Here is a 27,771-nt window from a genome sequence, read left to right on the forward strand (position 1 = left end):
ATCTGCAGGTTGCCTGCAGTAGTTCAGATCGAACCTTTCAAGCTAGAGCCAGGTTACTAGCTGACTGTGACCGGGACTCTTCAAGTGGAGAATTCTTCAGGGCTTGGAGGCAGAAGGCAGAGTCTGACTACATGTGAGTCAGGAGAGGTTGAGCTGGTCAAGATCTTCACTGATTTGTCAGGTCAGGCCGGGCTTCGGTAGATAGGGATCCTATGCGAGGCGTTTCCGATGGCGAAGGTTAGGCGTTGAGTCGGTAGGCGAAGGCGTAGTCGAGTACTAGAGCAGGGGTCTAAAATCCGGGAAGGAGTCGAGAGTTCATAAGTACTAAATCGGGAGGCGAAGACGTAGTCGAAGGGAGGCGTTGAGTCGGAATACCGGTGGTCTAACAACAAGTAAGGGAGGGTAGGAAACGTACGAATGCGCAGCTCAGGGAGGAGACCTCAATCGTGAGCGAGGAAGGGAAGACTAGTGAGGGTTTAAATAGTGCTGAGAAGATTGGTGCGTGGACGTTTAGGGAGAGAAGAGCTCGTGGGAATGTGGGAGCGCTTATATGCCCGTGTGCGATTCGTGACATGATTGCTGTGCAGTGTTGTCTCCCTAAGGAGACATGACCTCCTAATGATCCCCATCTATGAATTGGCTTTCATTCTGTTCTCCTCCCCACTGAGAGCTGACATGTGGTGTGCTGGTGCTGCCATATTATTATTATTATTATTATTATTATTATTATTATTAATCATGGATCTCATAGCATGTCAACTGACAAATGACTGTTGCCAGTGAGTGTGTCAGAGGAGTTTGGATCTCTTGTTTACTTGTTTAACAGTTCCACATTAGGACGGTATATGGTATATTACAGATATGGTATATTAAACAAATGACCAAAGGAGATTAACTTTTCACTTATTACTGAAGTAGCTATAACAAGAAATGGGAATGTGAAATGTGACATTCTTTGGTACCTCCATAATGATCTCAACCCAAAATGTCTTCAAAACCAAGCTGAACCTTCGAATTAACCTTATAATCAACTTCCCGGTCAAAAATGCCAAGGTCAGAGAGTATTGTCGGGGTTACTTCGTTTTACCAGAAATCACTAGGATCTCAGTTAAGGTGGTAAAATGCTTTTTTCCCCGCATTGCAGGTCAGAGATTAAATGGGTATCTAAGACACCCATCATCAGAGCCCATCATGCTGCAGTACAACAAATATCCACTAGATGGCCATAGGTTGCAATGTAAACTGTAGCCTGACTTCGGTGCCTGGTTGGTTTGCTGAGTGGGAGAATAGGGGTCCCATGCACCTTTTGTTAGATGACCTGTTAGACACTTTTTCCTCATTTTCCTCTTTCTGGATGCGTGGGGGTAGGATTCTCCTTGGTCATTTTCCATTTTATTGGGTTGGGTTAGCACACTTTTTACAATGATGAAGTACTTCCCGTTTTTAATGACTGATGAATTTACTGTAGCTTGGTCACAGAAATGACATTTGGGGGGGCTGTATAGTCCTCTAACTTGATTTTACACAATGAATCCAAATTAAATCACCTTTCTACTCAGGTTCTTTTTCTCTCTTTTTCTCCAAGGTTATAGGTCAGGGTTTATAGCCCATTTTACAACAAGATATGGGTGAAGCATCACATCACTGCAAGTAATTGAAAAACGAATGACCTCTTTTCTGTAAAATGAAGTGAAACCAGAGAATTCTTAAGGAGCAAAATAGGAAATGGTGTAATGGAGCTAGTTGGTATTCTGAATATGTTTTGTTTCTTTGTTTTAGATCAATGTTCTCCAGGCAAAGAAAAAATTTGAAATTTTGGATGCGGTAAGTGGCTTCTGTATCATCTCTGTGTGTGCGCGACTGCTGTTTTTTTTTGTTCGCAGCTCTCCTGAAATTGTGCTGCCTTTTAAACTGTGGGCTGCCTGTCATGTCCTTACAGATGCTGTCCTACATGAACGCCCAGTACACTTTGTTCCAGCAGGGCTACCATCTCCTTGATGAAATTGACCCCTACATGAAAAAGTTGGCTGCAGAGGTAAGAGAATTGCAGAGCTGCTTCTCACTTTAATTAGCAGAATAACTTAAGCAGCAGAGCCCATTAGAATGAATGTCCTTAGAATCTTCCTTGTAAGTTGGTCTCATAACCATCTTGGAAGTCACACACGATCAAGGCAGTGTAGTATATGGATGTTCTGTGAGGAAGCTAATCAGTTTTAACAAAGACTACTTCACTCAGAGGTTTTGACACTTGGACTATCTAGTAAAGGAACATTGAACAATCAAAGTGTGGTATGAGAAATAAGCTACGCAAGTGTGCATCAGTGCATGACAGTCTGTGTACTGCTCTCTCACTAATGGGTTGTGGCAACACTAATGCTTTCCATGGGCTAGACAAGATTAGAATTCCATAAACACTTATGGATGTTGTAATATGGATATTATGGTGTTGGTACAGTGCATCTGAGGGAAAAGTCGTACGATCGAACTATCCACAATCAGATCCTGAGAAATGTTAGTAGGTAGTAGGTGCCTCGAAGAATGATGGCGCAGATAATGAACCATCACTACCAAATGCACCTTGGCCCTGGCCTACCGGGTTTGAAGAGTACGGCACCAGCATACCTCCAGACCACTGTCAGGTCCTGTGTCCCTGCTAGGGCACTGAGATCTGATTCAGTAGGACAACAGGAAAAGCCAAGACTGAGGGACCATAAGGCTCAGGTCTGACTGTTCTGTGTGCTGCCCCCCAGCATTTTTACTGTAATGCTAATTCCTACATTCAGTTTATCATATAGGACACAGTGGAGGCGAGGTGGTGATTGAAGAGAAACTTACTGGCAGATCTGTATCATTGCCTCATGCTACCTCCTCTGTCCACTGGTACAGGCCTGCCTGTCTAATGCTCTTTCTGGTCACCTACAGTACTTGATATGTCATTTTCTTCTCTAAAACCACTTTTCCAGAAGTGTGTTTGGCACAAGTTACTACCCTCGAATTTTGTCAATACCCAGATTTAACATCGGTGTTCTCTCTTCATGTTAATAGTTACAGTGTATGGGTTTTTATTTGTTTTTCCTCTTGTCTGTTTTTATTTTTCGGGGAATACTTCTCAAAGTAATAACCCAGTCCTCTCCCTTGTTAAGGCTTAAGGCTTAATGCTTGTGAAAATTTGCCTCCTGGAGTTTCCTGACCTTAAGGAACCCTAGCAAAACACGGAGAATGGATTATGACCGAACTAATAACAGAGTAAAGTTTTTCCAGACTCATCAGGATTTTGTCTGTGGTATTAAATGCTTCAAGAGGGCAGGACTTAAAAACTTATCTTGTAGGCAAAAAATGAAAACCAACTGGCCAAGAACAGTACTAACACAGCTACCACATCATTTGTTCTCTTCTTCATGTGAGAACATTTGAGAAACTTTTCAAATACTGTACATTGTCCAAGTAGATCAACTGGCAACATTCTGTTGGAAGAATTATGGAGTCATATGGGATTGATGCTTCATTAAACAAGTTAATTCATTATTGATTAAGAGGAACATGGGATGGCCAAGGGGTTGTTTCCGAGAAGGAATAGTCACATTTGAAATCTTTCGATTTTGATCTAATTGTTGCACTAATGATCTTTTTTTGGTTTTTGGTAAGAGTTGTCTTGAGGATATTGAATTTGCTCAGATGTAATTGTTTGAAAAGTACTCTGCATCTTTGATCAGAAATGTGTTGGTATGGAAGAGGCCACGTTCAGAATTATTTTTTTAACTATCAATAAGGGATGAATAGTTCTGTTTCTTTTGTTTACGATGCCTTATATTGATCAGTGTTTGATTTAACTGGAGTTATTGGCTCCTCTGATGGGTACAATTGGCTTTGAGTCTATTGAACTCAAAGATTCAATATTAAGATAGATGTCCGCAGCTAAACAATTTGACAAAGTGAAATATTCTGGAAAATCAAGAACTGTAATTAAGGGAAGTAATGTTACAATTACACAATACATTAATAAGACCCTTGGTCAGAACATAAAGGAATACTGCTCTTTAGCATTCACAGTAAAAAAAACAGAATAATTCCTGGAATTAAATAAAATACTAGCCTAAATGAATTTCCCTCATCTTGTCCACTGAACACTACGAGCAGGGTTAATTCATGCAATCAATATCCTCAAAGCTTTGTACGATATCAAGGATATACATACAGTCATCTTCAAGGTACTTCAAGGTCAACAAATTGCAAATGAAAAACAAATGCAGAAATGTTTAACAGTTACTGTATAATCAGAGATCTGTTTGTTTGAAATCATTAGCCTTGTAGCTACTGTAAATCTAAGATCTGTCCGGACTGGCTTCACGAAAGGGAGCTGAATTGCACAGCATAACTAGTAGCCTAGGCAACTTATGATTCATGGTATCGAAAGACTCGAGATCACATATTATCATAACCTACAAGGCTAGTACTGTACGATGACGTGTTCAAGCTCTCCCTCACACAGTCACGATAATGTATAATGTGTGGTCCGTAATATTCTCTCCACAAGCTTTCCCATTACTGTCCTGGGCTTTGTTTTTTTGCAAAAAAAAATGTCTTACTTGGAAGGTGACATCTTTAGCATTTACATTTGATTGGTGCAAAGTAGATAGAATCAAACAGAGAGTTATTTAAAAAAAGGGTCAATGATATACTGAAACGAAGCGCTGGTACAAAGGGAACCAGAGATTTTTGGAAACAGGGGGAATGATCACACTCGTGCGGCATTCAATATGCATGACCAGAAAATAAACAGAAGGGTACTTTAGCTAGGGAAAATGTTCACTGATGCCAAGAAGTCCTAGGTCACCCGCCAACCCCAATTCTCACTGTAGCTGCTAAATTTTAATTGCTTGCGATTTTAAATCGTGAGGCTTAATTACGTCTTTCACAACAGCGACAAACGGAGAGCTCAGGGTATGCACAAACCACTTGAAATAAAGCCTTTGTCTGTTTTTTTTTTAGCATTTTTCTGCACTGCAGCCTTTTCAGTCATACATTGTGTCATGTTTCTAATCTCCTGTGTAGCTGGATCAGCTGGTGATAGATTCAGCCGTGGAAAAGAGAGACATGGAGCACAAACACGCCATCATCCAGCAGAGGGTAAGATCGGACCTTGCTCTTTCTTCCTTCTTCTGCTCAGGGGTGGGTTAGCGGTGACGGATCAGCTCTGATACCTTAACTTTGGGACAGCACACAGAATCCAAGCTCTGTGAAAAGCATTGAGGCCCAGTGTGATTCACTGAGACTGCTGTTCTGTGGTTCTTCTTTGGCAAACCTAATAATAGTGATCATTCAGACTTTCAGGTGAAGAACTGCGTGTGTGAACTCTAGACAGTATCTACAGGTTTTGTCTAGTTACATTTTAAGTTCTCCTGATGACTGGTGAACTTCCAAATTTTTAGAAAAGAGTAATAAATCAGGAGGAAGAAACTGTTTTATCAATAGATGAGAAATTAAAAATTGACAGTAGATATTTCCATAGACAGAAGTGCACTAAAGGTCTGTAATGTTTTCAGAAGACATTCATCTTGTTTATTGCTGAAAACATTTACCTTCTTGAGCTCCAAAATTCCATTTTTCTAAAGCCTTCTATATCAGACATTTGAAATGATTTGGTACTTCTTGTATTTAAGTATTTCACATACTTTTTCTCTATAGCTCTTCTTGAAAGGATTCAGTACATCAGCAGGAGTACAAATATGTTAATATTGTACATGTAATTTTCATTGAATAATGATAATTATTTAATAAACTAGTTCAGATGATAAATACTTTTCAGTTAAAAGTTATGTCCTGTTAGGACAAACCATCTGAAAAAGAGTAAAAAGATTAAATGAGCACTACAGTGCTAGGCAAAGCCGTGATACAGACTTAGATACTTTTTTAGGTACAGTACTGTATTTCCGTGAATTTTTAAAGTTCTCTTTTTCACATCAGTTCGACGTAATTTCAATGTCAAGATTAATCAAATGCCACTTCTCCTGAAATATTTAACGTAATGAACGTGTCAAATTATTTTTTTATTTGCTATACTAAGAAATTTTATCCCATGCCTGCTGATACAGATTATACACTCAAATGCTCTGCTCAAAATATTTTGCTGCCTGTGGTGGTCTAATTCTAAATAATATATGAGAAGAGGAAGTGACTTTATTTAAAAGCTGGCTTAAATGAAATAGGTTTGAAATTATTAATAGTAAAGGTACATTTGGGGGAATGGGAGATATCAACTAAAAGTTTTATTTTCAGTTACAGAAAAGTAATTTTGCATGGCAGAAACTAGGGATTCAGGATAAACCTCCAGCTTTCTATTTTAAAATATAGTGTTGCACTAGGTTAAGGTCCTAGACTGTCTATTTTTTTTTAACTCAGATGACTTGGATTGAAAATAAAGAGGAATTTTACTTTGCAGTTTTCCATTTTATTCCCAAATAAACTAAAAGCATCCTTGGTGTTGAACTAAATGGTATGATTGGTAGAAATTAAGGATTGAATATGAGCAGAGCAGTTATTCCGATCAAAAAATCTGAGATGCACTTTCCAACTTTCAAGATATATGTCTAGCATCTAATGCATTTTCTATCTTTCCAAGTGCTTAAAGAAAGCTAAACTCCATTCAAGTATAGCCTTAAAATATGTAATCAATGAACATACTGTATTCTCCAATCATACTAAGCCATAGAACCCTTTTAAAGCTACAGTTCTTACAGATGAGCTATAGAAAACTGTTTAGCATTCATTAATGCTTCCAATCATTACAAAGAAAAACTGGAATTTCTACATAAATATGGTTATTTTATAGAATAACCAGTGGAATATGAGAAAATAGACTGTCTTATTTAAATAGCCTATATAATTTAAGGTATTAAATAGTGAGACATGCATATACAGTACAGTATATCAGTGTGCTTATTCGATGTATTATTTTATTTCTGAAAATATCTCACAATAATGGGTATATAAAGACAAGCTGTTTCTTCAGTAACATTACTCACAGTGCCATTTGGCATGATAATTCTGGCTGACAGGATATTCATTTTAACTACAGAGGATGAAAAAATAGACTGAATATAGATGGGATACAGAGGACTTTTGATTCAAATGACTCTGTCAGAGCTGTCTGCTTTATCTCTGCTAACGCTTGGAGATGACAAGGCTCTTGGAAATTAGCACGGAGGCTGTCAGATACATAGAAAAGCACTAGGCTTTGTTCACGTTTTACTGAGCACTATCTCCCAGATCAAAATTAATATATCACACTGAGAAAGAGTGTAAAGGCAGCACCTACTCCCTATCATGTATTCACAACAGGTCAACAAGACTTAACACATGATGACAAATATTTGAGAGGAAACTGTTAATATATTGTATATGGGAAAATGTCTTTAAACTTGTATTTTTACGATGATTTTGTAGAAGTTCCCCTACATGTTTAATTTTTCAATGCAAATCCTAAGTAGACCAATTGTTTGTTTTTAATTTTTTGGGGTTTCAGATGTATATAATAGATTATTTTTATCTTTTGTATTTCAAATCCTGAATTATATACTGATTTTGACCACAAGGAGGCATTTTCTGTTAATGGATCCTTTCTGAGCTTGTAAAAGATAGTTGATTCATACTGTAGATTTTCTTATGATAATGTTTTTGTATCAGTGACTCTCAGCACCGATATAATATTAGTCATAACAACAGAAAATTCTCAAAGATATGAGGATTACTGAGAAAAGAATGAGGTGCCAGTTTGTGCCAATGTGTGCTGTAACTACAGCTTTTGTCAAATGAATCTTTAGGATCACACCTCATTGTTCTGAGCCCTGATCCAGTCAGGTTCATCTCCATATGAATAGGTTCTGCTGATCAAAAGAAATGGCCTTTGCATTTAACTTGGGCCTGAGTAGTTTAAAGGGGGGGATTGGTGACCATCTGTTGAAAAACAGGCAGTCGTGGGCACCTCACTTCTGCAATTAACCTTGCTCATGAGGAGCAGACTGGGACGTTTCACCACCATTAAGATTAAGCAGATTTTAAAACAAGGGATCTGGAAATTTGTAATTGTTGAGTTTGTTTTTTGAGGAATTGATAGTGTAATTCTCATGTAATGTGCTGTGCATTACAATTCCACGTCTTACCCCCTCTGAGACGCTCTCAGCTACAGCTCATGGCCAGTATCATGGTGTTCAGTCATAGAGGCAGCAGAGTTTAAACTGGAAAAAGAACAATTCGGGAAATTGATAATCCTAGATAGTAACTCACCATATTCCTGCACACCAAGTGATTCTTTCAACACAGTAAGCTGAAGTAAAGCTTGAGTCCATGCTGGGAAGCAGAAAGAGGAAACGCAGGGATTTTGCTGTTGAGGCCTCAGTTAGGTGTGAGAGGGGCTGTCATCTTGTTCAGCTCCACAGCCGAATTGCTGCCTTCCTCCTTTCTGCTTTTCAGAGTGGGTTGAACAGTGCCTTTGCAGCCCATGCCCTGCTGACGCAGCTGCCCACTCGAGATGAATTTCATATGTCTCAGCTTTCCACTCTCCACAAATTGTCTCTGAAATGTGTTCTATGCATCCGTAGTTTGGAATGAGGGCTTTTTTAATACTGATGATACTGTGACCTTCAGCATTTAAATAAGCCTCCAGTTATGGCAATCTGGCATTTAAGCACTGCACATCAAGAATTCTTTTTGATTTTTAAGTTTCCTGCTGTTCTAGTTCTTAGATGGGAGCTCTTGCTTTATAGCCAGTTTTGTGCTTTAGTCCTAGCTTTTATTTACTACTCTGCTTTTGTTTAATTTCTACAGCTCTATTAATGTTCCTCTGCCCCTGTTTCCATAGTTTAATTACTGCTCCACTCATCTAGGCATGTGTCTGCATCTATCTTATGTACCCTCTCTGGTTCAAGTGCACATTCCTGCATCCAAAAGAATACCTGTTGCCTTATACATTTAAAACCCCTCTTCCTTCCCCACATCCTCAGATTAGATCAGATTCCTTCTCTGGACTTGCCAGTGGATTTCGGAGAAAGTCCATGCATCTGTGTAGAATATCTGCTTCCAAACATCTTTGCTGGATCTTTTCATTTGTCCTGCCAAGCCTGGAAACCTGCCCCGACCTACAGTTTGTGACCAGTTCTGAACAATGACAACTGGGTCTTCTTGCATGCTATTCCAGTTGTGCCCAGTCACCCAGAGTGGTTTCCAACCTGGAACACTGGACAGGCAATAAATCACTGCTCCTTGTGTCCTGGGAAGTGTCAGCTGCTGTGATTTCCAGACTCAAAACCTTCTTCTTTAGAACAGCCTTTACTTAACTAGTTCCATTTTTCACCCCTCTGCTTTTCTTCCTACCACCATCCACGGTCTCCTCTGTATAATTTAATTGTGTTTTCTGTTGTGTATTCTTTTTATTTATTGTTGTTGTCATTCTGTAAAGTGCTTTGAGAAGCCACCTTTAAAGGCACTATATAAAATTAAGTTTATTATTATTATTATTTCTGAATCCTCCATCAACGCTGATTTCCTTTCAACGTCACTGGGGAGTACAGGCCTGGAGCTGTGAGGCCTCCTGATTTCACTGTGACTTGTCAGCATCTAGATCTGCCTCTTGCTACAGTTCTGCTCACTAAACACCACAATGGTGATGCTCCAGTGTCACAAGGATAGTCACGGCCCATAGTTGCCTGACTTGTTTTCTCTCAGCAGTCTGAAGGTTTGCTCCAAATTGCTCCTGGTGTCCAAGCCATCTCTGTGCAGAGAATGCAGTCTGGTGCCCCTAATCCGGTAATGCACATCACCTCATGAGCAGGCAGTATTGCCTCAAGGCGATCAACGATCATTACAGAGGACGATATCTCCATCCCCAAAACCACTTCTCCTGACTGGCACGCCCTGCAGTGACTGCATTATCCTTCCCCCCTTGTGGGTGACTTTATTTGTTGAAATAAAATCGTCTAAAAATGCTGGAGTAGGACCAAAGACGTGCTACTCCAGTATTTTTAGAAGAGTGGTCCAGTTAGAAAGGTTAGGTTAAATTCAAGTGGATGGATTTCATTATGTCCATTGATTTAATTAAAGAGAAGTAACATTTATTTTCAGAAAGGCAGATGCAGTAGAGAGCCTTGGATGTACACGCTTAAGCCTTGTTAACAATTTTTTTTTTCCCCTCTGCATTTGGCAGCAGCTTACTCTGGAAAGACAAAAAACATTAATGGTAAAAAAGTGAAAAGGGAATGTGTCCAATCGGCAAAAAATCTAAAGAGAAAACTTTAACAACAGATAGCAACAGGGAAACACTCAAACGCCACCTTGAACCAGAACTGAGATGAAATATTTTCTTCTCAAGTCTGTGCCTCAGGGTCATTGTCAGTTCATTTTAGAACTAAATTGCAAATCAGAGTTTCAGCAGCTCTCTCTTCTAACTTTATCAGCTCAGTGCAGGTCTGGCCCATTTATAATAAGACAATACTGAAACTTTATTTTCACTATATGCCAGCTCTTGACAGACTATAGCATTTAAATCTTCAGTTGTCAGCACAAATATATCCTACTGGGATGAGCATCAGGGTTTTGCATCAGTGCAATTATCTCCTTCTTTAGACAACTGTTTCTGCTGTACTGAAGCATTTCATTATTCAAAGGCTCTCCTAGAATAGAACTTTCGTTTTTTTTTTACCTCTGTATTTGTAAGCAATGAATCCCTTTGCATCTGGTCTTCTTTGATAATTGAGATCTAGGGAAAGTAAATGACAGCATGAAGTGGTTATAAAAGATGGGTAAATGATTTATTTTACTGAACCAATATATTTAACGAGTTTTGCACTTGTTTGTTACGACGAAACCAAAATAGCAAAAGCAGACGATCAGTCAAGAAAAATCTACTCTACTAGCCTTTGAATTAATGTGCCTATTTTTATCCTTCTTCAAGATCATTACAGCATTAAAAATCACCACCTAGACCTACAATATTACTTACCATCATGGACTTTAAATTAAATTTGGATGCCTGAACTTGTATGAGTCATCATTATTGTCCCACAAAGAAATGCACACTACACCTTTTTTCATAATCAATTCACGATGCTGTGCAAAACGGCTTTTCTGTAATACAAAGAAAGCAAAAAGACGTTCAGATATACAGTACAGTAACTTTTCTGTTATTATTTCAAATGCCTGTAATTCTGTGTTCTCTGCACAGTCAGTTGCAATCTGGTCCCTTGCTCTTTTCGTTTATGAGGGTGGTACTTCTCTCAAAATCTTTTCAGTTTCTTATCTTCATAGCGATAAGAAAGTCAATATCCGGACTACACAGTCCGCTCTAGTTGGTAACCTTTTCTTATGATCTTAAGATAAATTGCCTTTTGCCTTTATTTAACTAAATGGTAAATGACTGGGGGCTGAGGTTCAGACAATTCAATTCCTTTAGTTCAGTTCCTTTCTTTGGGCCAGAGAACAGTCCATATGTGTTGTATCATCATTGTCCTTTGGATCTCAGGGGTTTACTAAAGTGTCTCACCCAGCTGGCTTCTGAGCACATGGGGGTGAACAGGGATAGAACCCACAAAGATCGACCCACAGACTCAAATCTGATCCCAGTGATGCCCAGGAATTCTAGCAAGGTTCCTGAAGTGGAACAGTTTCCACTCGGTGTGGACTTCCAAACCCATTGCTTTCTGATGTGAGTAGGTTTTTTGTCAGGCCTGGGTCTGTTCTCAATGTACAGTTTTGGGATTTTGCAAAAGGTTCAGTTGGGTCTTCCGTGGTTTTTCAGAAAGGTTCCGAAGTTTCCAATTGTAAACTTTCAAGGGGACAGATCCAACAGGGAACACTGCAAGGTGAAAATGTCTGGTTGGTTGCTCTTCCTCTTAGAAATTGGCTGGAGTTTGTTTGGAGTACGAAAATTCAAAACACATTTTGAACGCAGCAGAAGCCTTTAATTATTGCTTGGAGAGTGATTATCTTTTCATTGTCATTACTTGATTTTTTTACATACATGTTATTCATTTGAGTTTCTTGAACTGTACTACATTGTTGTTATTATTATTATTATTAATCCTGTTGCTTTTCTCTTTCTTCCCTCATATGCTCTGCTGCTCTGAATCCCCTTCAGACTCTCATGCAGGTGAGTCATTTTAAAGATTTTTGCTTTGTATATTTTAACACAGATTTACACAAAGAGGCTTTTCTGGTGTTTTTTCTGGATTTTGTGTAAGTTGCTTCTTGAAATCACATTCTGTGACTTGTTCTTTCTGATTCTGCACCCATTGTAAAAGTAGAGACGGTCGGTTAGGAGTGCGACCCATATTGGGTCTGCCTGCTGGGTTTTATATTCCCAATGAAGATCATTTGGTCTTGGATTGTTGATCTACAGACTCGTGTAATATGGTCAGAAGTTTGGTCAACTCAAATTAGTTTCTGTCTTGAAGTTATGTAATGTTCCTTCGGTAGCAATTCAGTTCTGAATCTGATCTTTATGTTTACCTGTTCTTTAATGATAGTTAGGAGTGGCATAATTAAGTAATGAGTAGGACACAAAATTCTTTCAATCAACATGAAACACAATCTCGCTATTGCAAAAGATTGTCTCTTGTAATCCCTTTCTTGACACTACTAGTGGAACTGACAATTCTTAACAGCTTTTTCTTGCATGAATTTTATAGTAGAGCTTATTTCAGTGTACAACTTATTTCAGTAACAACTACATAAATCTTGTTTTATTAAACTGTGACCTAGTAAAATGAAGACAGTCTGTTTACAGTTTCAAAGTGATTGATTTTAGCCTCATTCAAACAGCGTCAAGCTTTAACCTCAGTTATATAACAGATGGCAAACATTCCTGCTGGACATACTGTAGGCCTATTGATCAATAAGAAGAGATTCTGGATTCTGAATCATGCAGCTTATTTTCCTGTCTGTTTGGCTCTGTTCATCAGTATTGATGATAACAAGTGCTGCAGAACAAAAAAGGAAATCGTATAACTTAGTCCTTTGAAGAGGCTGTGTGTTAAATTAACCGCACAAAATATAGCGAGAATGTTAAAATGGCAGCATCCTGCTGTTAATGTCAGTATGGGAATGTGACATGATTTTCTTCCTGCTTCTGTGGTTTCAGCAAGTTGAGAAATGTTTGCTTCAGGGCTTTCCCACATAACATTACAAAGTCGGAGGACACCACTCAGCCTAGTTTGAGACATTTTTTAATTGTTGCAAATTGAACGGAAGTGCAGTATGGATGTTACACAGCTCCTAGCCCCATCCTGTCTGTAAAGTCACATGACATGTGATCCTGGAGTGAGGTGTAGCATTTATATGCCCTTCAAGCTAGATCAACATTGCCTCACCCCAGAAAGACAGAATCTTATGCGGTTTATGTACAATGGCACGCGATTGCAGAATTCAACATCAAGGAGGTAGTACATAGTGTATTTTTGTTAGAAGCTGCAAATATATTTTTCAGCTACAGTATCAAGGGTAAATACCAAAACATGTAAAGTACTTGCTGTGATGGTGCTGCTGTCTGGAATGTTTTTAATTTTTGTCGCCAGTCAAAAGGCATCAGTGTGTCACAACATATGTCAGGTGTCCTATCTGTGTATACAGTACATGCCAGGATCAGAGGCAGTGGTGTTTTTTTTAATCCTGATCATTAACACCACCTCCTGGAGAGGAGCATGTGATCCAATCGTGTAGAGTTTACTCTGCCAGTTTGGAGCAGGATTAAATGCTACTGAAGCATTTTAATCCTGATCAAAAGTGCCTGTGTAAATGTGTCCGTCTGTCTGATTGCATGCAAACTAAAATGACAGGTCCTAAATTCTGTGTTTAAATGTTCCTGTCTGTTTGATTGGTTATGAACCAAAATGACAGGTCTTGAACTCTGTGTATACAGTACATGTGTCTGTGTGTCCGATTGGTTATGAACTACACCAGTATGATAGGAATTGTATTCTGGAGTAACAAGAAACCTGAAAGATGTGTTCTATGTACAGATAACAAAGTTTAAAATGATGTAAATTATTTAAATTTAAAATTTTGAAAATATGTAAATATTCTTTAAGCACCTAGATATGTTACATATAGCCATACGTGCCATTGTTTGCTTGCCTAATCTGCCGTATAGAGTAAAGGAGGCATTCCCTGTTGCTGAAAACGCAGATCTAGTAGCTGATCTGTTGAAGACCATTGTTTCCAATTCATAATCCACTTTTTGTATGTTTCTGGTGCACAGAGCAGCTGCCATGAAAATGAGATTATCTACCTATTTTAACAGTGTGCATGCCACTTTAAAAGTCAGATATTGATGTGATTGTAGATGTTGTAAAAGTGGTTGCACCTCTGGTGTTTCCCTTTCTAGATTGTTTCAGTACCAGTACGTCTTTAGAGGTTGCACCCATGTCTAGTAGAAAGACAGGCTCCTTTGGCAAAGACCTATGCAAGCAGCACTTCTTTTTACTAAATGTCATAGATTCGGCTGTGTTACAGCCTGGATAGTGCTGATTTGTTGTGGACTGGATAAACAAAACAGATCTCCTCTGTGCTCAAAACAGGCACTCAATGATTTTAACTGCCTGATTAGTTCTGAGCACCCCCAGGGGAATTGAAGCCTGGTCACAGTCAAGTGCAGAATTCCCATTAATAGAAGGTCAGTCGTTGCGTTGCACAATGTGAGGCTTTTAGAGAAGAAAACAGACCGAAAGTCATCAGTAGCATAGATTCATTACAATATGTCACTAGATATTGGGACAGTTGATTTTCAATTTAGTGCTAAAAAGCTTATGCACAGATTTTTAGGGCTTCCAAAAATGGAAGCCAGATCTGGTTATATGGATCTTTTTGAACACTTTTTAATTTTTTGTCAAAGCGCAAATTGGTCCTGATTAAAGTCTTAGTAAAAGAGCAAATTCCTAACAAAAACGTGTGACCTGATCTCTGCATTTCAAAGCTATTTGGAAATGTACTTCTTGGCCACCGGTTGTCAATAAATATCCCATATTGCAAACTGGCCCTGTTTAAAAATATTTCGCCCAGTGAGCTCCAGATTTGGTGAGTTTCGTTTTGGTGAGCAAGTCGCTCACAATATGGTCAAATTGTCTTCCTGCAGAAGCCAGGAAGCCTGTCTGATTGCCATTTTTGTCCATTTCCATGATTGAATTCATGGCTTCAGGTTTGCACCTATAAAGTTGCTGAAGTTGTATTCATATTTACACGTTTCAGTGTTGGTGAAATCACAAATATTTTTTAAACTGTTTGTTTGCTGGTAAAATGTATTCCACACCACCCACATGGTCGCGTTGCTGTATTGCAATATATGATGACACTGGAGCTTTCTTACATTAAATAAAATGAATTCAGTATATTAAAAAAGCTATGATAAACTGTACTACTTTATCTGTAATTGGTTCGCAATAGTGGTTTTCACTTCTTGCCTCAGACTTAATTACAGATTTAAGTTATAAATAACAGGAGAGCATTCGGCCCATCTCGCTGGTTTGGTTGTTAATTGTTTATTGATCCAAGAACAAACACCCAGAGACCTAGCTTCAACAACAGTTTGTTCCACACACCCACGACTGTCTGTCTTTCTTGCCCAAACTAAAAATGATTTGAGCACAGTAAGCAGCTTCTAGAAGAAACTTTACAGATTTTGTTAACTGATATTACAGAGAAATAGCATCGTGGATCATCCCAATTCCCTTACGAGAAGCTGGGAAGAGCTTTGTAAGCATGCTTTGGTTGCAAACGAACAACTGAAGGTTAATTCTACACTGAAATTCAGACAGAGGAGACAATGTTTTGGCTATTAAGCCTTCTTTGGGTGTGAGGAAGAGAGAGGAATGTACTGTAGCAGGAAGGTAAAGCACAGCAGAAGTAAGGACAGAGCAGGTGAGAGAGTGTCTAAGTTAAGGAAATGTGGGAGAAGAGGTACAGTATGAAAATCTGCAAGTTTCCAATGAATGGAGAGGCTCTAAAGAGAAATTTGTCTATTGTTGAGCAAGTGCTTGAGGATGATCTTGGCTTCTGGTGTTTCTCTGGAAGAGAAGTTCTGAAATTCCTATAAAAGGACGGAGAGGGAGAGGTCAGTGAAACTGTGGCCAGGAGAAGTGAAATGGGGAACTATCACCTTAGAGAGATCTCAGATCCTCACTGCTCCGACTCTTTCCCTGAAACAGACAGCCCATCTTCTTTCTGTGCAAATACAGTAGCAGGGCACTTTGTGCAAGAAATGCAGTAAATGTCATTGCTGGATATTCATGAGATGTTGTTCCTCGTTGGGTTGGTTCAGCTGAGTGTGTCTGTGGCTCCGGTGAGGGCCATGTCAATACAGGGTGAAATTAATCTCCTGAATGAATGAAACAAGACAGCATTAGAAGGTTTTGGTTTTAGAAATTTATACTCTCCCTGTACAGCCAATAAAGTCTGAGGAACTGTGAGAAACTGTTAGTGTTTGGGGTGGAATGTGCTGTAAAGGAGATATCTCTGTAAATTGGAGTGGTCGGTAGTATATAGACCTGGGTAGTTAATCAAGAGACTTCTGTCTAGAAGTGGAGAAGCAGTGGAGAACACAATAACAGTGAATTTCAGAGATGGAAGGAGGTTGGTGAAAAGATACAGGAATATCCAGAACTGACACAGTTGTTGACGTATCACTTGTAGAGTTCAGGGACATGCTTCTATAGGAGCAAAGGAAGTATTATTCCACCCAGCCAAACAAGATGTCTGCATAACTCACCCCCATCTTGGTAGACATACAGGAGCAACTCTGTTGACCTGGTGAAGAAAGGAAAATTAAGCAGTTCAGCTCACATAAGGACATGGTCGGGGGATTAAGCTCTGCATGTTTGTTCAACGTGTGCTTCTGGGTTTCCTACAGTATGTGCTTGTGACTCCAGCACCATACAGAAGGACACCACACACGAAACCATTAAAACTGAGTGCAAAGGTCATAATGCTAGATATACAGTATTTATACAGAAGATATACAGTATTTTATTTTAACAAATTAAGGGATAAATGCTGTCAACAGTATCCACGCTTCAGTCCACCCTTTGGTCTCCCTTAGTCACTTCAAAAGTACCTCACGCGCACTATCTGACAGCATAACTTTAGTTGCTGGCTTTGAGATTGTCTCGGACATTAAAGCAGCACAGCTGACTTCACAAACAGATTAGTGTCCATTTAATGTACAGTACCACAACTTTGTAGAGTTTTGATTCAGCATCATATGGAAGAGAACTGTCAATTCTAAAAATCATACCATAATATTAAGGAGTCCAAATCAAAGCTATCAAAGCAGAATAATTCTTTGCCATCTATTTGAATGCAAAAAAGTGGATTGACATAAATGCCAAAACACTAAATTAAAAAGTCCATATTAAGATCAGCGTTGATAATAAGGCATGCTTTTAAATACCAAGAGCACAGATCCATCTGGAATCCATGTTCCAGTCATAGTGAAGTTTTTGGTGCTTAGACCTGTCACTTTTCTCTAGTTTAGATATGATACAGAATAAATCTGAGCTATAAATGTACACAACAGAAAAGGGCATCCTGTAAGGTATTGCTATCTAACACCTAAACATCATTATGCAGTCTCTTTAAACATCATGCCTGGGCAAATCTATGCATTGGCTTGGTATAGCAACACTTTTTAAATTACAGTATATCCTATCAAATATAACTTTCTTTACTGAAACTCATTCATTTCCATACATTATTCTATACAGAAATGTGCTGAGTTGACAACACCAGTTCAGAAACGGTCTGTCACTTGCAAATCAGTGCCTCGCAAGACTGTGCCTCTTCTATAACTTGCCTAAGGCTTTAAAAACTCACTGAATTATAAAATTCAAACATCTGAAAGGAGGGAAAAATGCCTCAAACTTGGCTAATGTTTCAGAACTTACATCTTCTCTTCTGGGAAGCTTTTTAGCGTTAATAATCCAATGAGAACCTTACTTTTCTTTTGAGCCCTTTACAGTTTGACATGACAGGCCGTGCAGTCTCTTTTAACACCCCACCTATTTCAGTGGAGGCATAACATCTCATGTTCAGGACTGAACACAGCTTGCAAGATGAAGTTGAAGGCTATAAAAAACATCTGAAGTTCATTTTCTTCCAAACCGGCAGTCTTAATACAGTATTTCTAAGTAACACAATGTAAATTGAGAGTTACAGTGTTTTTCTAACTTTTGTGAGGCACTGGGGTATAAACAAGTATTTTTGAGCACAATATTGTAACGAAACAAACCTACGTACAGTGCCTTGCGAAAGTATTCAGACCCTTGCCCTGCGCTCACATTTACAGTATTTTCCTTTAAAGCTACAGTAGGACCCTTTGAAGTCGCAATTTGTTATTTGTTATAAACACAACATACACCACACATTCAAAGCAAGAAAAAACCAAATAAAGAAGTAAATAGAATAGATAAATAAAGTAATGATGGCATTCAAACCCTATAGTATTCACACCGTTTGCTGTGGCAAATCTAAATTAATATGGGTATACAAAATTAATTTTAAGAGCCACATAATAAGTTGAGTTACTGTACCTCTGTATGCAGTAAAAGGTAATAGAAGTTCACATTATTTCTGAATAAATATACCTGAACGTATCTGTAAGTTCATGAATTCCTCACAAAAAGTTTGTCGTGAAGTCCAACGCTCCAGTTAACATCACTGGAGCAGAATTCGGCAACGTGTTAGGTTTGAAGGCCTACACTTTGAGCTTATATGTCTTACGCACTCATGTGGGAAGTACTTACGTACAGGACAGTTGTACATCCTTTAGAAATGTGATATTTTTTCCATGTAATCTTTCCTGTTGGATTCCTTCTGGATATTTTAAGGAATCTGTCAGGAATTTACAGATCCTGCGGTTTTTTTTGGAGGGGCTGAAAAAGCTCTGCACCTGTATTTGTGAAGTATTGCGCCATCAAATACTTCCACTCCAAAGGAACGCATCATCCACCTTCTTGCAGAACCATCTCGGCTTTCAGGCCAGGTTTGGAATAGTGAGCTTTAACTTTCAGCAGCACAGGGGCTGGGACTCTACTTGGGGGACACAGAGAGATCAGAGTTTTTGACTTCTTCATTATTGAGGCTTGCAGACGTATATAAAAACACTATGCTGCAACATAAAAATCAACAGGAAAATTACTCTGTAAATTATTCCTTTAAATTTTCAGCTACAGTATAAGAACTTTCATTTTAACGGTGCTTTCTGTGTTTTTTGAGAGTGCAGTTTATAACTCAAATGTCAGAGGAAGCTGTTAGTCAAGCTGGAGCTCAGTTGTTTTTGAGAAATGATGAGTTTTTTTTAGTGATGGTACTTGTATAATGCATAAGAAACAAAATGCATTTTAAATCTGTACTGTGAGAGTATATACCAGTTTCAGACAAAGCTATTTGATTTTTGACCCAAACTTGACCAGATATCCATTTTTAAATTTTTGTGTTGTTAATTTGTATTTCTTGATTAACCGCAGGATGTCCACATAAATTGTCTGAATTTATCTAACAGCTGGGCTGCTACACAAAGAGAAACGGGGATCTTGTTAACGCTAAGTGCCAAGAATATACAATCTGCTTTTGTTCTTCAAGCACACTGCTGTGTTAGATAGGGAATGTGGGTGAGGTTTAGTACAGCGATGTAGGCTGGGAAGCTGGCAAAACAGTAATACCAAGAAAGAAATGCCAGATTAAAGGTAACAGTGACGGAAATCTTTTGTTTGGCCTTATCTGCTGCAGCAGTGTGATTGCTCAGCAGGGGGTGGCAATGTTTTGGCCAGATAGAAAACCTGCAGCCAATCCTTCCTAAATTGAATGTTTCCCCACCTCAGATTCTTGGAATCAACCCGTTACTCAAAGCATCTGATCAAATAGGCCGGGTTGAGCTGGATAAATGGCTCAACTGAAGTTACTCTCTTCCTTTGAAAAATACTCTTTTTTAAAACATTGTTGCATAGAAGGACAATGCCCTACTCAGAAAAGGTTAGGAATGCTTGGTTATGAAACTTTTGTGAACCGGCGTATGCAGTGCACAGATTGACTTATTACCCAACAGACTGTGCAGCTGTCAATGTGGATAGCTGATAGTTGGATCAATGGCTTATTCTGCGCTCACAAGAAGTCAATGAGGGGTCAGCACCTGAACTTAAGAAGTGGTGTCATTACTCTTAATTTGAATGCTCCCATCTGGCAAGGGGCTGTGCATGGCTGTCAGAAGAGTTTGGAGCATTCAGGATGCCATTTGATTGCCAAAGATCAATGAGGATGTTGCCTGACTAGAGACAGGAAGACCGCACATTGAAGCTCCTAATGGATTTGGCATTGGACAGAATGTTACCAGCAGACTGTATGGATGTCCACAAGGTGCCGGAACTGTGCGTCAGTGGGCCAGGAATGGACATCCAACACGTTTGAGCTGGGCCGAAGGCCAAATTGCATCCCCTAGAACATGGTTTGAACTCCGGCACTGACCATGATCAGGATTCCCCCTGGTCGTGGTGCACAGCTAGCCTCCAGGTTGTGTAGCAGTAACCCATGGAGATCTGCCCATGTGTACAGTATGTGAGCTAGCAGTAGTGTCAAGAAGAGGTGCATCAGTCCTCCAGTTATAGGGGGAACTGCACTCAGACTGGTTCATAAATCTCGGTAACGAAATAAATTCATTAACGGTATAGAAAACTTTGACAAATTTTGAATTAAGCACAAAATCCTGAACTTTGTGAAAGTACTGTAAATCGGTGTGTTGTTGCAAATCCCTGATCTCTTAAGTACAGGTTGTGCAGCAGAAATGTTCCAAATTTTCCATTTTAATTCTGAATCAGGTGGGTGTACAGTATAATAAAAATGTTTCAATATTCCAGATGAAAAAAAAAATAACATGAAGTCCAGCGCATTGCAGTTGGCTGAGTATTGAGCTCTAAATGGTCCAGGTGGACATTGGATTAGTAGAGGGTGTTGAGGGGGTTTGTGCAGGGGTGGAGCCAAGCTTACTAAGTCTTAGAAAAGCCACCAGATGGCAGATCACCGAAGGAGTGAGGGACCAACAGAAAAGCAAAACATAGCTAAGACATGTAGCTGTAACTGGTCCTGACATTCTGTATTAAAGTTGCAAGTCACCTTATTCTTATCCTCTTTCTGAGCAAATGTACATAGTGTTTCCTAAGGAAGGAATACATTCTGAAAACATGCTTGAGGCTATACTGAGGGTAATTGTTTTATTTTCTTGCTATTTGATGCAGAATAAATACAGTAATAATAATTCCTTACCCTTACATAGCACTTTTCTGGACACTCCATTAAAAGCACTTTACAGGTAATGGGGACTCCCCTCCACCACCACCAGTGTGCAGCCCACCTGGATGAAATCTCCAGTACATTCTCCACACATCAGTGGGGAGGAGAACAGAGTGATGAAGTCAATTCATAGATGGGGATTATTAGGAGGCCATGATTGGTAAGGACCGATGGGGAATTTGGCCAGGACGCCGGGGTAACACCCTTAATCTTTTCAAGAAATGCCCTGGGATTTTTAATGATGAGACCTCGGTTTTACGTCTCATCCGAAAGACACCGCCTTTTTACGGTATAGTGTCAACGTCACTATGCTGGGACATTAGGACCCACACAGACAGCAGGGTGAGCCCCCTCTGCTGGCCTCACTAACACCTCCAGCAGCAACCTTAGCTTTTCCCAGGAGGTCTCCCACCCAGGTACTGCCCAGACTCACACCTGCTGAGCTGCAGGGTGATATGACTGCTGGCAAATGTTTTAATAATATAAAGTGGATGGAATTCTTATGAAAATCTTTCTTGTGCATTGAAAGTTCATACATGTTCAACTGAATACATACTGCATTCAGGCGATCTCAAAGACCTCAACACACCCCCAAGCACAGACATAACACGAAATTGCAGAAACACTGACATTCTTAAGGCATTGAAGCATATTTTAATGGGTAAACTTTTTGAAAAACATCTCTAACGTTAGGAAAGGGATTGTTTATTTTGGATGTCCCCAGGGAGACATGATGTGTTAAACATAAAATACAAATACATTTTTCAGTAGATTTCATCAGTAGCATGTGGGTTTGCCTCAAATTCAAATCCCAGTCAAATGGGTGGACCAACTTCTCAAAAGAAATCTGAAATCGTCCACTATAAACACATTTTTCTATTTACACTGAAAACCGCTTCATTCATAAAAGTGTGAAATGTATTCAGTGGTCAACTGAACGTCTGGTGTCTGGAACCTGGTGTGCATTTGAATGTGTTCTATATATATTGACAAATGAGATAAGACAGAGATAAGATAAGATCACTTTATTGGCCATATACAGTACAATTTCTTGCATTAGGAATTTGTCTTTTCGCATACCCCAGCTTGCTCTCCATGAGACACACAGACAGGGAGAGAAGCTGGGGGTCAGAGCGCAGGGTCAGCCATTTATACAACACCCCTGGAGCAGCTGGGGTTAAGGGCTTTGCTCAGGGGCCCAACGGAGTAGGATTCTTCCGCCGGCCGCGAGATACGAACCGTATCCATAACATAACATCCATCCAAGCCATCAGAGTAATCAGTACGAGACATTCTGGTGTCAGTAAAATGGCTGTGGCTCGCCATCTGTATGAAAATGTTCAAGTCTGGAGGCTGAGAGGTGCAATCACAGTCTTCTGTGGCCCAGGGAGCTGTGGTGGCAGCAGAGAAAGTGTTCTGTTCACCAGTGAACTTTCTTCTGCCCTTGGAAGACCCGAGAGAAGACTATATACATAGAGGCATTCTGGTGAGTGTTATGTTGTCGGTGTTGTTCAATGAAAACTGAAAGGGGTAGAGGTGTTGAATCACTTCCTCAATCAAATAGCTAGTCAAGTGTTTGGATTGATTAAATACACAGATAAACCCTAGATTTACTCCACCGTTTCCTACCAGATAAGTTTTATTTAGTTTTGCAAATAGAAAGAAAAAATAATATTTTGGGGATACCTAACTTAAGGCATGACCTCGGAAAAAATTGATGTTGATTTGCATTGCCCCAAAAAGCTTAGATAATTCTCAGAAATTTACCAGTATTTATTGCAAATTTATAGTGTCATTATTTAAGTGTCTACCAGGTTTGGTGAGATTTAAAACTGCACAACCTTTGAGAATTCAGAGGAGTGTTTTAGGTATGATTCAGCATGCGAATATGCAAGAGTTGATGCAACAATGAAATAAATGAAAATTCATCTTAATGCTTTTTCACAAAGTAATACTGTATTGTTGTGGTACAATATACATACCTGAAAATGCTCTAACCTCGTTTTAAAAATGATTTCCATTAGGGTTTTTACATAATCGTGCATAATCTTAAGAACATAAAAAGAATGAAAATGAGAGGAAGCTATTCTGCCCAATTTGCTCATTTGGTAGCTAGAAGCTTTGCAAAGCATGAAAGTTCACTTTATATAATGAAGAACAACAGACAAGACAGTATTGAAGCCTGCAACAATGCTGATCTGACCCTAAAGAGTATATCACAGTTAACGGTTAACTATGCATTACTTTTCAGACTTCACTTATTTCACTTCTGATATCTAAACATATCACTGTTTGTTGCTGAAACTGGTGTTTCACTGTATCAGAAAACAGTAAGGGTTAGAACTTTTGTGTATAGGATCTCAATTTATGAGATGTCCTGCCAAAGTCCCAGAAAAATGCATCCACGATATTTGTTTCCTATACACACTGAAAATAAATTGGTTCTCGAACAGCCTGTATTATAGTATATTAGACCCTACCCCCCAGAAAAAAAAAGTTTCTCTTAAAAGAGCATTAAGCTTCCAATTTTACATTCCTATCTTTTAACCTGTAATAAAAATAGTTTTTAAAACATGTTTTTGCGCTTACAAAAAATTTTTGACATGCACTGTGTATCAGCAAGGACTTGAGCGGTATTTTTCTCTCATCCAAGAGACAGAGAACCTAAAGGTTTGCATGTTTAGAGTACTTTTTAGCAATTAAAAGTGAGAGGCAGGAATTGAACCGGCAGTGTTTTAATAATCAGGCCTTTACCCCAATCAGGGGACCGCTTAAAATCTTTAGTGAAAACAGTGCTGTTTCAGCCTTTCCTCCATGATCAAACATCCTGCAGACAGCACATGTGTTGCAGCACAAAACCAAAACCAGCTCATTAACACTAATTTATTTCCCTCTCTCATTGAAGTGCCCAGAGCAGAGCACCGACTTTGTACTTCTAACATTATTTTTCAAATTAATTGCATTGATTTAATGGTGCATTTCGACAGATTACCAGGGACCCAAAGCTCAGGTCACGTAGACTAATGCCTCTGCTATTTGCCCTTGACTTAAGCGGATATACAGTACCATGACCCCCTCTGTCTGTGCGATCGCGGTGGGAAACCAGCGTTTTGATTTTCAGTGAATGGATTAATCTTCTTTTTGCATTTTTTTTCCCTCAGAACCCAGATTAATGTGGCTGAGCCTTTCGTTATTCCCTTATGAAGTCTGTGAGGGCTGATGTTTCAGGGATGTTTTGATCCTGTCAGGATGGGGGAGCAGGCCTGTACCGACCACATTAGGGAAATGTACATGAAAAAGTTACCATTTAAAAAATATCATTGTAGGATGACAGAACTACCTGAAGGATGCTCAACAGCTGAAACATTGTTGCTTCTTTCTAGTTTTTCAGCATGGAATTAACCTTTACCTGCTCCTGTGCAACTCCTCTCTCAAACATTCTAAACTGATGGCAGGTTTTTTAATCTGAACTAAATCAACCTTTTCTGTCTTTCTCATTCTGTTTTTTATTAATAGCTCCTTACGTAGTGATTCCATTTAATAATGTATGTACTGTATGTAGGAACCTGTTACAAACATAGACTAAACAAATGCACAGTATTTAGCTGAGAGGTCACACAAATGTGAGTGTGTACACTGCTGGGTAAAAGTGCTCAACATCTTTATTGTTCTACTCTTCAACAACATGGCTGGGTTGTCCCAGACACAACCCTTTACCTGAATAGTCACTTGTTCAGAAGTTAAAATGTTTTTCTCTGTAGTTTTCACTCTTGTCCTTCTATGGAATCAGCTACTGTCGTTCACAATGCGAATGCCTAGATCAGGACCCTCCATAGTCTTGTCTGTTTCGAGGCTAAAAAGGTTCAGTTTTTTTTTAGCCTGTAAGACCAGGAGATTTCTGTAAGCCTAAAAAATTGTTGTTCTTTGGACTGATTCCAGAGCAGCAGCAGTATCTTGTTTTTATTAGGTGGTGATCAAAATTATACACTTTATTCTAAATGAGGTCATACTAATCCAGTGCACTATTTTAACTCAGCTTCCCTTAATTTTTTTATTTCTTTCCAACATATAGAAAATGTAGTGTCAACGTATGCTCCTAAGTGTTTTTCATAAGATAAGGTCACTTTATTGGCCATATACAATTTTTTTTGTATTAGGAATTTGTCTTATCACATACAGCTTGCTCTCCATGAGACACACAGAGAGGGAGAGAAACTTGGGGTCAGAGCACAGGGTTGGCCATTTATACGGCACCCCTGGAACAGCTGGGGTTAAGGACCTTGCTCAGGGGACCAACAGAGCAGGATTCCTTTGCCGGCCGCAGGATTCGAACCGGCAACCTTCCAGCCACAGGCGCAGATCCTTAGCCACAGAGCCACCGCTCCACCCTGTGGGGTGAGAATCACATAGGTGAGATTGTTCGTACTGCATAAATTAGAATCATGTTTTGAGCTGTGTTTTTCCAATATATTCACTCACTAATGTATATTAAATTAAAATCAGGTTTATTCACATCTTTACACCCATTTTCTCACCACTTCATCCCAGTCAGGGTAGCAGGGAGGCCAGAGTCTATCCCAGCAAGCAACAGGCACAAGGCAGGGTACACCCCGGACAGGACACCAGAACATAACAGGGCACACACTGACAACAGGGCCAGAAACCATTTAATCTACCAGAAGGTCTTTGAATTGTGGGAGGAAACCAGAGCACCTGAAGGAAACCCAGGGAGAACATACAAACTCCACACAGACAGCACCCCAGGTCTAGAACTTCAGCACAGCGAAGCAGTCATGCTGTGACCACTATGCAACCGTGCCCCTCAGTTTAATCACACGGCAAATTTGAAAACATTCACACACATAACTATGTGTGGTCTCAAGACTCTCAAAAGTTAGAAACAGTATAAGAGTTCAGTGGTTTATTTTTATTTGAACTTGTGTTCTTCTTATTAGAGCACCAAGCAGGATATACCAACACTTAATCTTTGATAAATGTAATGCAAAAAAAAAAACATTGTTTCACATTAAGAAGAAGCCTTGCTAGGACAGCATTGTTTTTAATGCTGTTTTGCAAGTAGTATCCGAGGTAACCCCTCTCTTGGCAGAACATCCCGTTCCACAGATAGGAAGCATAATGTCTTGAAAGCAATATGGAAAGGTTTCTGTTGGATAGGTTTGTCTTAGGACTTCAGTGCTGCTGGTACCTATGAATCCTTTGATTATTTCGGGGGTTAGAAACCCCTTAATATGGAAACACATTTCACATTGCTTTTCAGCATTGTATCCATCGGCTATGATGCTTTGAGGAACAAGCTGAAGTACTTGCACGCTGTCTGCTTTCCATCTTATTCTGACAGGGCTCTGGAATCAGCTCGGCTGATCTATTCAGCTGTGGAATGGCTTCCACATGGTTTCATTAGTGTTCTGAGGCCCCGGATCCTACGTTCCTACGTTTTTACATGTATTGGGGTTCAGTGACACATATTGTTTCTCTTTCCAGAGACCAAGACACCTTTGCTGGTCACATGGCATCAAACACACGTTGTCTGAAAGTTACTGGACGGCAGTGAAGCTCTCTGTCTCTAATGATCACCACCATTTGCAATCTCCTGTGTTTGACAGAGACAAGAGCAATAATAGCCCATCCATATGAATAATTGATGCCGGAGACAGAAAGAAATCCATTTTTATGGCTTAACAGCACTAAGGAGAGTTTGGATGTACAGTATGACAGTCTGCAGTTGACGCGTTTCTTCTCAAAAATGTATTTAATTGTATTTCTTATTTTGGTTTATAGAGTCCTTAACTGAAGGGATCTTCCCAGCAAGGTGTTTGGGGGGTGCTGAAAGACAATGGATAGTAAGTGGAGTTAGAAAATGAAAAATTAACTCCTTTGTTGGCATACCAGTACTGGAGTTTTCTGTAAGAATAAAAACAGCATAGCAAGATCAGATAACTTAAAGGAAGAATAACAATTCTTCTGTACTCAAGAGACACAGAATACAATGTTGTTAACCCATGCTACAGCTTAGTAACCATGTCTGTGTGGTGGTGTATCACACTAAGAAAGTAGTCCTTAATCAAATCATTAGCTTTGATTTGCCTTAAAACCATCCATAGAAGCCCCATGCTGTACAAATAAGGTCTTCAGGCAGTGGTCCAAATCAATCACATACTGTAGTTAATCATTTCCTGGGGCTACATTATGGTATGTTTTTTTAGGTGTTTTTTTTAGGTTTATGATACATTTGCTTTTTGTTACCATAGTGGGTGTGGTGGAAGGTCTTTACATGTATGTCATTTATAAAAAAAAATCATTTTTTAAGACAATTCTGACCTTCCAACTGTGGCATTATTTACTTTTTCCCATGGCTCATACAGTATGTAAAAAGCACAAACTCCCGACCTGAGAGATACAGTGCCAATGTGTTTGTTGGAACTGACTCGGTTT

The 27,771-nt window shown here is 39.3% G+C and overlaps 1 protein-coding gene across 1 annotated transcript in view; it reads left to right on the plus strand.

Moving 5' to 3' along the window:
• The window catches only part of LOC148817466 (arf-GAP with coiled-coil, ANK repeat and PH domain-containing protein 3-like), a 130,467-nt gene that overhangs the window by 100,338 nt on the left and 2,358 nt on the right, over nucleotides 1–27,771 (plus strand). Inside the window, exons 7-9 of the mRNA XM_088938479.1 lie at nucleotides 1,780–1,824; nucleotides 1,940–2,035; nucleotides 5,053–5,127. Of these exons, the coding sequence (XP_088794605.1) occupies nucleotides 1,780–1,824; nucleotides 1,940–2,035; nucleotides 5,053–5,127 (216 nt within the window). The remainder of the gene's footprint in view (nucleotides 1–1,779; nucleotides 1,825–1,939; nucleotides 2,036–5,052; nucleotides 5,128–27,771) is intronic.

This window comes from Atractosteus spatula, chromosome 20 (genome assembly GCF_055471065.1).
Source record: "Atractosteus spatula isolate fAtrSpa1 chromosome 20, fAtrSpa1.hap1, whole genome shotgun sequence".
Taxonomy (NCBI): Eukaryota; Metazoa; Chordata; class Actinopteri; order Semionotiformes; family Lepisosteidae; genus Atractosteus; species Atractosteus spatula.